Raw genomic sequence first — 12629 nt, 5'->3', positions numbered from 1 at the left:
AAAACTGAGCTCAGGTGCATCCTCTTTCCATTGATCATCCTTGAGATGTTTCTACAAATTGATTGGAGTCCAGCTGTGGAGTCCAGCTATTTACAATGACGGCCTACCAAAGGGCAAAAGGCCTCCTGCGGTGATGGAGGCTAGGATAAAAAATAAAGAAAAATAATAATTATATAGGACAAAACACATCACGACAAAAGAGACAACACTACATAAAGAGAGAAGGGTGGATCCCCAAAAATGTGTAAAGTGTTAAAACCGAATTAAGTTAGTTGTGCAAGACATTCTACATACAAAAGGATACGTAGCATATTGTTTTTAAATGTGCGCATGCTTTTCTCCTCTGACAATATAACAGCTGATTCAAAGGGGGGTATGGCAGATATCAAAACTATTCTGTGATAGAATACACTTCATTGCCCAAAGGAGGCTATCGGGGATTGAAGGCCCATCTTCCGTTTGCCTAATAACGAATTTACACACTCCTCGACCATTCAACAACTGATTGGTTTCTGGGTCATGGAGGAGAGAGGACGGACATTTGCCCAAACGAGAAAAGGCCTCATACTACTCAAACACTGATTGGTTTCTGGGTCATGGAGGAGAGAGGACAGAAGAGAGAGAGGGTGGAGGACAGACTTTTTTCCCAAATGATAAAAGACCAAGAGGCTTTAAAACCAGGCATTATACATGGATGGACTACAGAAAGGAAATGCTTGATGTTCAGGTAATGAGTTTATTAATTATCGTTAGTTAAGAACACACTTTCATTGATAACTAGAGTTCGATTCAACAACCTATTTTGGTAAGACGTGTCTGTTCAGTGCAGTAGATACATGATTGTAAATCAACTTTTGTTAAGACATCTTTATCACTGTCTCTATTTCTAAAACGCTATATACATATTTTTCACATTTGTGTTTTTTTCACTATAAATTATTGCTTATGGGTACTTTCATGTGTGTGTAAAATATTACTGTTCTCAGATTTTTTTATGAATAGATTGTAGATGTGTATTAAAATGTGGTGTTTTGCAAAAAAGCTACAGTATATATTGTGAGATTTGGCCCTGCATAATGGGGTGTTAAAGTTTAACCTATACCTTTAAGCTAATAAGTATTGTTGGGTTTTATTTCACTTATTAGATATGATGCATTACCATTTACAGTAGATGTAGGCCTAAGTATGAACGGACTGTAATGCACTAAGAGGTTTATATTGTATTAACATAGATTGAGCAACATATAATAGACGTGACTAACTGGAGGGTTGCTGGCTACTAGTAGTGTAGGCTGAGTAGACTCGTGACACACACACACAATGCCTGGTTGTGGGGCCGCTCAAGGACAGGTGTACGGGAGGGGCTGGTAGAATGGAAGCAGAAACTGTCCTAACTGTAGCATAAAAACAGGCACTGTCCTTGGGTGTCTGACTCTCGGGTACACACATGAAGATAAGAAGACAACTATGGTTGGCAACAAAGATGCGTCTAGAGGCTGGGACCAGCCTGCACGCCAACGATAGGATGAGTAAGTTTAAACCACACTCATCCTCCCTCTGACAGGCCAGCAGTGAGCTGGAACTATCTCTGTCAGAGTATTTAATGAAGAACTTATGTCATTTTCAGTTCTCTGTTTGCCTGTGAGGTGTTACAGTGAACCCGTATATACGGAAATTGCATTTGCCATTTATTAACTGCTGAATAAATATTGACATTAATATAGAATATAATTGACTCTTTGTTCCTATATCAGATTCGAACACATGCAGCCTTAACAATATCCATTGTTTAGTTGGAATGGAATGTTTGTTTACGCAATATTTGACTATGCTATGTGGTTGTCTCACCTAGCTATCCTAAGATGACTGTGAGTCACTACGCTATGTGGTTGTCTCACCTAGCTATCTTAAGATGACTGTGAGTCACTACGCTATGTGGTTGTCTCACCTAGTTTTCTTAAGATGACTGTGAGTCACTACGCTATGTGGTTGTCTCACCTAGATATCTTAAGATGACTGAGTCACTACGCTATGTGGTTGTCTCACCTAGCTATCTTAAGATGACTGTGAGTCACTACGCTATGTGGTTGTCTCACCTAGATATCTTAAGATGACTGTGAGTCACTACGCTATGTGGTTGTCTCACCTAGCTATCTTAAGATGACTGTGAGTCACTACGCTATGTGGTTGTCTCACCTAGCTATCTTAAGATGACTGTGAGTCACTACGCTATGTGGTTGTCTCACCTAGCTATCTTAAGATGACTGTGAGTCACTACGCTATGTGGTTGTCTCACCTAGCTATCTTAAGATGACTGTCACTATGGATATGAGCATCCACTAAATGTCAAATGTAAATGTTTTACATATAGATCTCATATTACTGTATTGAATCTTTTTTTAAAATGTTTATATTGATGTTACAAATGTTTTATTTGTACAGTTGTGTTACATTTGACTGTGTAAAAAAACAGTGTTTTGCCAAAAAAACATGATAATTCGTCTCTCTGAAATGAAACCATCAAGTGATAGATTTGAAACAAATACATCTGTCATTGAATAACCCCATGCCATAATTAGAGAGTGAAAAAACACACCAATCTCTTGTATAAGTTCTTTAAACAATAAAAGCTACTTAACCAACATTTCTGAAAATAGAGCGTTTTGGAATGAAACTCTTCAATTCTCTAAAAACTCAAGAGGTTGAAAATCACTTGTCTCATTCCCCAAATACTTCTTCAGAAACGGCACAACTTTAAAGAGGTTGATGTGGAAATCTCTGGAGTTTTCGCTAGACTCCTGTTTGACATCACTGTTACCACCAGGGCACAGGTCATTGGTTCCCCAGCTGATCACTCCAACCTATGAAGAATGGAAGAGGTGTCAGTACAGCACTAATTACCTGTAGATTACGAAGACCCCAGATGTTTGCAAATACATTTTACAGAAATAAATATGGAATATTGATTGAAGAAAAAAGGAAAGAGCAAAAAGTATGAGGAAATTAGATAGAAAGTTGCCACTTTGCTAGAGCCTGTTTATCTGCTGTATGTACTGTAGATATGGTCAGAATGTCTCACCTGGATGGTGCGGTATTCATCATAATCCTTAAACACAGCTCCACCGGAGTCACCTGCACACACGCGCATGCACACACACACGTAAACACACATAAAAGTGCACACATGCAAACAAATGAAAAGGTAAGACAAAGTAATAGAGACCCTTTTCATCTTTAACAAGTGTACAATACTTCTATTACAATAATACTCATTCAAATCATAAGGTTCGCATTACATTGAGAATAGATATAAACAAACAGTGAATGCCTCATCTAATGTTCCATGAACTGTTAACATACCTTTGCAGGCAACATTATCTCTAGTAGGTTGTTTCCCACCCGTGCACAGGAAGTTATCAGTCACAACATCCTTTAGATTAAGTGGTGTTATGCCTTCTACCTGAGTAGCAGCCAATCCGATACAATTGTCCCTCAACTAAAGAGAAAAATATATGAGAGGCGCAATATGGGCATCATCCATTGATGTGTGTGTGTGTGTGTGTGTGTGTGTGTGTGTGTGTGTGTGTGTGTGGTCAGACATCATACAAGCACTCACCTGATGCTGAAGCTTTAGTTTGGCATCGCTACGTTGATCCATTTGTTCCTTCTTATCATATGAAATGAAACTGACTTCTTCTAAAGAATTTTTGAACAATATCTGTTCTGCAAGGAGAACAATATATGAGGCAAGGCAACATGGAGTGCCTAGATGAACCTTGTGTATCTTGGTGAATAGGCTATGTGTGCTGTAACTGTACCTTGTTGCTTGCAGGTGATAGCCTCTCCTACCAGTCTTAAAGCGGCACTTGTTTCCTTGGTGCAAGGGATGCAAATTGGTCTGAGGAACACAGTAAAGCAAGAATGCGTAAAGGAAACAGCGTGTCCTTCACACGTTACTACAGAGATGATTTAGATTCAGATCTGAAGGGCTGTGTCATTGTATTCATTCTGGTAACCTTCAGCATAATGTCAGAAGTCTTACCTTATGTTGATAGAGATATCTACATCTTCCTTCAGTTGGATGAGAGCTACATCGTAATCATAGAACTCCTTTATCCCGTCATTCTTTTTACCGTTGATATTATAATCAGGATGTAATATTATACGTGATGCTCCTTTTACAACTGTTAAGAGGCAGGACCAGAGTGTAATTCAACAAACCTATTGCTTACAATTTACAATATCACCAGATTCCTTGTTCAAGTAAATGTGGCATCCGGACAGATTTCCTTGTAATGATGATAATCACTTGAAAAAACAAGATTATATATTTAAAAAAATGTTTAGGTGTAAGTGCAAATGTTTTTGAAGGGGGGGCTGGTTATACCTTGATTTTTCCCAATCGTAACACGGATTTTGTCTGCTTTGTCTTCAAACTTGAAGCAGTGAGCAGCAGTCAAGATGAAGCGGCGAGTGACCAGAGACCCCATGCATTTACTAGCTGTTCCATCCTCATGCTATGGTATCAGGAGAGAGAGGTTGAACATACATACAGTAAATGACAACAGGAACGCATTTGCATCAATATCGCATTTAAATGTCAACCAGATTTCAATTTCTTTCATGCACTGGGATGAGGTAGAGTATGGGAGGTGTGTGTCAGCCATTTATCACTCCCATAGCACAACCTGAAACATTGCATTGCAGAAACACACTATGAGTGATGATTGAATTCAGGACTTAAATGTCAGGCGAGGTCTGCTGTATACTGTTAGCGATCAAATCAAATTCTAACTTTAAATATTGTCATTTAAACTAAATCGAATCAATTATAAGTTAGTATATCTGTCATGTATTGGTAATGACAGTGCACACTAAATCAAATCTGAACATGAAGAAAGGCCACTGGGTCATTGATGAAATAATCAAGCGTGAAAATCAGGCATGAGTAATTACTGTGTTGTCAATCCGTGCCATCCAGGGGTATCTCTGACGTATGGTGTCTGCGGTACCACTATCATAGTTTCTATGGAGTCCGCATAAACCCACAATCTTGCTTTCATCTATTGGACGAGAGAGGTGACTCAACACACTGATAAAGACACTAAAATACAGAATAATATCCATGCAGAGACGCATAGAAATCTACACATTCTTCTATATTGTTGTTTAAATTAGGACTCTTACCAATTATTTCATCAAAGGTTTTTTCCAATTCAATAGCATTCTTTACTTTAAAGTAATGCCTCTCGTCGTTCCGTTTTGTCACTAGTGGCACGATATCTTCATCAAAAATTTCACTTCCGACACCAAAAACATAAACATCTAAAAAACAAAAAACAAGACGAAGTGCCAAAAACATTAGGCATGAGATGAATCAAGAACGTTAATATACTTGAGACGATAGTTGGCTTGAATTTGAATATTGTACTGTGCCGAGTGCCACAAATCATTGTTCAGAAATGGTTGATCATTATTCCTGAGCAAACTGTTGTGTGCGTGTTTTAGGCCTTGCTCAGTCTACAGTTAGAAAGTCACCAGGGATGGGCAACTTTATTGGGGGTGGGCTAATTGACTGACTATCAGTGACTGACATAACAAGAGAAACTGCTGATGCACAAACAAATTCCACCTTGCGTATTCTACAATTTTAACTTGCAACAGTAAGTTAAGATCCCAACAGTTCCTAAAATATTTTTGGAGTAAATTGATCCGAGGGTCTTCAAAACGGGGAGAATAGTTGAGAGTAGAATGTCAGGTTGTTGTTAAATGTTAAGACCACACAAAAGTTTTGACCTCACCAAGATATTTATCCCGTTCTTCCTTGTTATTCATGTGCACCGCTTCCCTAATTTTGGCCACTGTGTTTTCGGGGCTACCCCCCATGTTGTAAGCACCTGCAAGTAAAGAGATTCAAGGGATTATTACTGAGCTGACCATAGTGAACAAAAGCTTTAAAAAAAAAAACTAAAAAAACAAGCTACGAACTGCAATACATTCAAACACTTTCCATACAAATATACATGAGTAATAGCAATACAGTACCATCTGTGAAAAAGATGAGGACATGGTGGACCTCCATGAATAGCATTTCATTTCGTTGTTTTTGGATAGCCATGCGTTCCAGGATGGTTTTAAAGGCAAGGTTGAGATTGGTCCCAACATTATCTCTAGCTGTGAAAAAGTGCACGTGCACACACACAAACACACTGTTTGTCACATTACATTTGACCTAGCCACTGGATAAGTGTATTGTTTGGGCAATGATGATGTAAGTACATATATGGTAAATGTTTTGCTTACCATCATATTTAAATTTGTCCAAGACATCCAAGACTTCCTCAAGTGGTTTTCTTTTATCTCCAGAAAAATCTATTATGTTGACAACCTCTAATACGTCAGAAGCGAAGAAAATGATTTCATAATTTGGGCTGACTGAAAAGGAGCTAACCTGTGAAAGGTGAAGACACAAAACAGGATAATGTTTAATGATCTGTCAAAGAATGTGAGAGGAATACTGTGGTAAACCAATAACTGATTCCATATTGTCAGACATTTCTATCAGCTACATAACATACTTTGTGAGTGACTTGTGACATACCTTTATGATAAGTTTCTTGACAGCATTTCTTGCTTTGTCAAACTCTTCCTCCGCAATGCTGTCAGATATGTCCATAGCAATGTATATGTTAAGCTTTCCAGCTTTATCTATTGTGATCTTCTTTCCTTCCTGATCTGTGTCATCTGAAAGGCACCAGCAGCATATCTTACTTTGACAATCACAGGTGGAAAAGGAGGATATTTGAGGATATGTGAAAGGTTTGGCAAATACAGTGCATTCGGAATGTATTCAGACCCCTTCCCTTTTTTTCACATTTTGTTACGTTACAGCCTCATTCTAAAACGGATTAAATAAAAACAGTTCCTCATCAATCTACACAAATAATAACAAAGCGAAAACAGATTTTTAGAAATGTTTGCAAATGTATTAAAAATAAAAAACAGAAATACCTTATTTTCAGTTGAAGTCGGAAGTTTACATACACTTAGCCAAATACATTTAAACGCAGTTTTTCACAATTCCTGACATTTAATCAGAGTAAAAATTCCCTGTCTTAGGTCAGTTCAGATCACCACTTTATTTTAAGAATGTGAAATGTCAGAATAATAGTAAAGAGAATGATTTATTTCAGCTTTTATTTATTTCATCACATTCCCAGTGGGTCAGAAGTTTACATACACTCAATTAGTATTTGGTAGCATTGCCTTTAAATTGTTTAACTTGGGTCAAACGTTTCAGGTAGCCTTCCACAAGCTTCTCACAATAAGTTGAGTGAATTTTGGCCTATTCCTCCTGACAGAGCTGGTGTAACTGAGTCAGGTTTGTAGGCCTCCTTGCTCGCACACGCTTTTTCAGTTCTGCCCACACATTTTCTATGGGATTGAGGTCAGGGCTTTGTTATGGCCACTCCAATACCTTGACTTTGTTGTCCTTAAGCCATTTTGCCACAACTTTGGAAGTATGCTTGGGGTCATTGTCCATTTGGAAGACCCATTTGCGACCAAGCTTTAACTTCCTGACTGATGTCTTGAGATGTTGCTTCAATATAGCCACATAATTTCCCTGCCTCATGATGCCATCTATTTTGTGAAGTGCACCAGTCCCTCCTGCAGCAAAGCACACCCACAATATGATGCTGCCACCCCCGTGCTTCACGGTTGGGGTGGTGTTCTTCAGCTTGCAAGCATCCCACTCTTTCCTCCAAACATAACGATGGCCATTATGGCCAAACAGTTCTATTTTTGTTACATCAGACCAGACGGCACTTCTCCAAAAAGTACAATCTTTGTCCCCATGTGCAGTTGCTAACCGTAGTCTGGCTTTTTTATGGCAGTTTTGGAGCAGTGGCTTCTTCCTTGCTGAGCGGCCTTTCAGGTTATGTCGATATAGGACTTGTTTTACTATGGATATAGATACTTTTATACCTGTTTCCTCCAGCATCTTCACAAGGTCCTTTGCTGTTGTTCTGGGATTGATTTGCACTTTTCGCACCAAAGTACGTTAATCTCTAGGAGACAGAACGCGTCTCCTTCCTGAGCGGTTGTCACGTCCTGACCAGAAAAGGGGTCATTTTGTGATTGTTGTTGGTCAGGACGTGGCAGGGGTGTGTTTGTTTTGTGTGTTTCGGGGATTTTTGGGTTATGATCTATGTAAATATATTTCTATCTTTGTTCTAGTTCTTATATTTCTATGTTTAGTTTATTGGGCTGACCTTCAATTGGAGGCAGCTGTTCCTCGTTGCCTCTAATTGAAGGTCCTATTTAGTAGGGGTGTTTTTCCATGGGTTTTGTGGGTAGTTGTTCCTTGTATAGTCAGACCACCTTACAGGACTGTTTTTTCATCGTTGTTTTTGTAATAGTGTTTTGTTTTGGTTTCCATCTAATAAAAGAAGATGAGTATTCATATCCCCGCTGCGTTTTGGTCCACGTCTTATGACGCATATGACAGAACTACCCACCAACAACGGACCAAGCAGCGGAGGAAGGAGCAGCAGAGGTATTTGGAGTCGTGGACATGGGAGGACATTTTGGACGGGGCAGGACCTTGGCACCAGGCTGGGGAGTACCAACGCCCTAAGGAGGAGCTGGAGGCAGCCAAGGCGGAGCGGCGCCATTACGAGGCGTTATATACACGGATTGGCGAGTGCGAGAGGCAGCCCCCCCCAAAAAAAAATGGGGGGGGGGGCACACGGGTAGTATGTCTAAGTCAGGTCGTAGACCTGAGCCAACTCCCCGTGCTTATTATGGGGAGCAACGGATCATGAAAGCACCGAGCTATGCAGAAATGCGCACTATATTGCCCAGAAGCATTCAAAGGCCGGTGCGATTGGTTAAAGCGCCTCAGTATAGTCAGGCGAAGTTGAGCACTCAGCCAGGAAGGGTTGTGCAGGCTGTATGCTCCAGACCTCCAGTGCGTCTCCAGGGTCCAGTTTACCCTGTTCCTGCTCCTCGCACTAGCCTTGAGGTGCATGTTACCAGTCCGGTGCCTCCAAAGCCAGCCCCACGCACCAGGCCTGTAGTGCGTCAGCCCAGTCCAGTACATCCTTTTCTTGCTCCTCGCACTAGCCTTGAGGTGCGTGTCTCCAGTCTGGTACCTCCAGTACCAGCCCCACGCACTAGGCCTTCAGTGCGTCAGCCCAGTCCAGTTCGTCCTGCTCCTCGCACTGGCCTTGGGGTGCGTGTTACCAGGCTGGCGCCTCCAAAGCCAGCCCCACGCACTAGGCCTGTAGTGTGCCTGTCCAGTCCAGAGCTTCCGGAGACAGTTCCCCGTCCAGAGCTTCCGGAGACATTTCCCCGTCCAGAGGTTCCGGAGACAGTTCCCCGTCCAGAGCTTCCGGCGACAGTTCCCCGTCCAGAGCTTCCGGCGACAGTTTCCCGTCCAGTGCTTCCGGCGACGTCCTCTAGTCCAGAGCCTGCAAAGACGGCCCACAGTCCAGAACAGACAGAGACGGCCCAGAGTCCGGAACCGACAGAGACGGCCCACAGTCCGGAACCGACAGAGACGGCCCACAGTCCGGAACCTGCAGAGACGGCCCACAGTCCGGAACCTGCAGAGACGGCCCACAGTCCGGAACCTGCAAAGACGGCCCACAGTCCGGAACCTGCAGAGACAGCCCACAGTCCGGAGCCTGCAGAGACGACCTACAGTTCGGAACCGGCACAGCCAGAGTCGCCCTACAGTCCGGAACCGGCGCAGCCAGAGTCGCCCTACAGTCCGGAACCGGTGCAGCCAGAGTCGCCCTCCAGTCCGGAGCTCCCAGAGTCGCCCTCCAGTCCGGAGCTCCCAGAGACGCGCATCAGCCCGAGGTCTCCAGCGACGCGCATCAGCCCGAGGTCTCTAGCGATGCGCCTTAGCCCTGAGCCTTCAGCGGGGGTGGACAGGTTAGGTTGGGGACTAAGGCCAGAGCCTGAGCCACCTCCATAGTAGGAGGATGGGGGAGGGGCGGGTGCAGCACAAGAACCGACGGTGACGGTGGCCACCCTCCCTTCCCTCCCTTTAGTTTGGGATTATTTTTGTTTTGGGGTTTAATTTTGTGTTTATTTTTGTGGTTTTTTTTGTTTGAGGTGCATCCGGGGTCTGCACCTTTGGGGGGGGGGGGGGGGGGTACTGTCACGTCCTGACCAGTAAAGAGGTTATTTGTTATTGTAGTTTGGTCAGGGCGTGGCAGGGGGTGTTTGTTTTATGTGTTTCGGGTTTTTTGGGTTAAAGTTCTATGTTAGTCTATTTCTATGTCTGTGTCTAGTTATTCTATTTCTATGTTTAGTTTATTGGGTTGACCTTCAATTGGAGGCAGCTGTTCCTCGTTGCCTCTAATTGAAGGTCCTATTTAGTAGGGGTGTTTTTTCATGGGTTTTTGTGGGTAGTTGTTCCGTAAGTGTAGCTGTGTGCCTAACAGGACTGTTTTCTCGTCGGTTGTTTTCGTTTAAGTGTTTGTTTTGGTTTTCTTCTGTAATAAAAGAAGATGAGAATTCACATTCCCGCTGCGCCTTGGTCCCATCTTTACGACGAGCGTGACACAAGGGGTCTGAATACTTTCTGAATGCACTGTATACTGATACAGTTATGGTGATAATGAAAATGGAATAAAGACTTCAACAAATAAACAATTGATGACATATTAGTTGTCATGAAGACCTACCAATGGGCGCTGCCAGCTGAAGGCTCTCTCTGATAGCACTGCCGAAGGCCTCCGTGATCTCCAGTGCAGTGTCATACGTGTGTTTGTCTGCAACAAGAACAAAAGAACCAGACAACCACAGGATAAATCTCTATTTTTCACAGTCTATGACATTGGACTGTACTATGACAATCTTTTGGCATCTTTGAGCAATGGATTAGTCATGACTGCGTTGTGTTGCTTGGAAAACTGTTATTGTTTTGGGTGTCTTTCTGGGGCCTTACAGTAACATTTAGGCTCAGTCCCAGTCCATTGGCCACTCTCTTGACATACACGCGCCTTTGACCCCAACAAATGTAAGCCCTCGTCACAGCGGTAAGACAATTTGTCGTCAATGCCAAAACTGGAACCAGACCTCCTAGCACCTGCTGGAATCCCAGGGTCAGCACAGCGATCTTCACTTCCTGCTGTAAGAGAACGGTGGGAGAAAGTCAGAGAGAAATGGAGAGGGAGGGTGTCAGGGAGGCAGGGAGAGTATAGCATGCTGCATTGTATAGGCTGTGGCACTGAACGAAATGTATGTGTCATTCTGACCAGAGAGGGTCCTGAGGAGGAAGACGAAGAGACAGATGACAGTTTGCTACTCACAGTCACGGCTGCATATGGGTGTGCCCCCACTCCACTTCCCATTGGCTTGGCACACACGGGAGGCTGAACCGCGCAGTGAGTATCCCGAATAACACTCATACGTGGTCTTATTGTTGACAAAATATTGCATTTGTACAGGCAAGACAGAACCACTTTCCAAAACCAAAGGGTTGGGGCATTCGACCACTAAAGAAGAAGAAAACAAAATTGATGGTCCTGTTTCAGTAGCATTTCTCTTATTTCAAATACTGTCTTCGTGGAAGATATCAGGCATCGTCACTTACTTTTGCACTGTTGAAGAGGTCTTCTTCGTGGTGCTGGCTTCCAAGTTCCGCTTTTCAGGCACAAGCGAGTTAAAGCAGGATATGGATAGTACCCTTCTGGACAGTGGTATATCATAATGCTGCCATACTCAAGCTTCTTAGTGAGAGTGTAATTACCTCCTTCCATGTCCATTCTCTCCTCATTACAGGTGACTTCACACAGAACACCTACACCTGTGGGGTCAGTGTGGGAAAATTTCTATTTATTTTATGCATGCCTGTATGAATGGCCTGGGCCATGTTGGGATTCTGGCTAGAATACCAGAACACATCGGAGTTTTACCAAACCAGAATTCTTAATAGTATACAGAACCCTAATGGATGGTGTCAAAGCTGAACATGTGTGTATAGGTACACAAGTGAATTTTAAGACCCTAATTATAATTTATGTTGAATATTATGATATTCAACAATATTAATATAATCACCCCAAACGTAAAGTCCCACTTTGATGAAGACCCAGTCAAAAAGTACTGACAGTGAATCCTATCAAAAACAACACACGTTGAGTACATACATTTTATTTTCCATCCATTGTTATACTATCCAGAATACAGGAGCATATGGGACAAATGTTTCTAAAAGGTAAGAAAAGCCAACAACAGCAGTTTGAATGTAAGGCACTCAAGGCACTCACCCATATAAAGAGGACATATCAGCAGTGCTACAGACAAACTCCAGAGAACAGAAAACTCCATGGTGGCTCACAGGTCCAAAAGTAAAACAATCTGCAGAAAGGTGCATGTTTATATGGAGAAGGTAGGAGGGACAAGGGGAAGGTATGACTAAAAGCTTGCCGTCACTGGTTAACCTAAAGTCAAATAAAAGAAGATCAATGACCTACAATGAGAAACAAACACACACTCACAAAATGTCCAAAAGCTTGCCATATTTCTACTTTTTATATATATATATATATATATATATATATATATATATATATACGGTTTTTAAATCCGAGCCTGTGACTGAGAATTAT

The 12629-nt window shown here is 42.2% G+C and overlaps 1 protein-coding gene across 1 annotated transcript; it reads right to left on the bottom strand.

Moving 5' to 3' along the window:
* Positions 1–2507: 2507 nt before the first annotated feature.
* LOC115204449 (complement factor B) lies at positions 2508–12393 on the bottom strand. Its single transcript, XM_029770031.1, has 18 exons — positions 12288–12393; positions 11612–11824; positions 11328–11513; positions 10964–11146; positions 10701–10787; positions 6602–6744; positions 6304–6451; positions 6046–6174; positions 5802–5897; positions 5188–5325; positions 4957–5063; positions 4388–4517; positions 4043–4184; positions 3819–3898; positions 3617–3723; positions 3361–3496; positions 3080–3132; positions 2508–2861 (listed from the first exon to the last, which is right to left on the bottom strand). The coding sequence occupies exons 1-18, from the start codon at positions 12346–12348 to the stop codon at positions 2679–2681; spliced, it is 2322 nt and encodes a 773-aa protein (XP_029625891.1). The 5' UTR covers positions 12349–12393; the 3' UTR covers positions 2508–2678.
* Positions 12394–12629: the final 236 nt, after the last annotated feature.

The sequence above is a fragment of the Salmo trutta genome, chromosome 12 (genome assembly GCF_901001165.1).
Source record: "Salmo trutta chromosome 12, fSalTru1.1, whole genome shotgun sequence".
In the NCBI taxonomy this organism is placed as follows: Eukaryota; Metazoa; Chordata; class Actinopteri; order Salmoniformes; family Salmonidae; genus Salmo; species Salmo trutta.
The sequence above is the reverse complement of the archived record's forward strand: the minus strand, read 5'-3'. Positions and strand labels throughout refer to the sequence as shown.

What these genes read in the sequence shown, in the direction of transcription:
- LOC115204449 (XM_029770031.1), bottom strand. Translation starts at nt 12,348, where the DNA reads ATGGAGTTTTCTGTTCTCTGGAGTTTGTCTGTAGCACTGCTGATATGT. An exon ending in ACCTCTTCAACAGTGCAAAA is followed by an intron (nt 11,514 to 11,611) that starts GTAAGTGACGAT and finishes CTTCTTCTTTAG; the next exon opens with TGGTCGAATGCCCCAACCCT. An exon ending in AACTAAAGCTTCAGCATCAG is followed by an intron (nt 3,497 to 3,616) that starts GTGAGTGCTTGT and finishes TTTTCTCTTTAG; the next exon opens with TTGAGGGACAATTGTATCGG.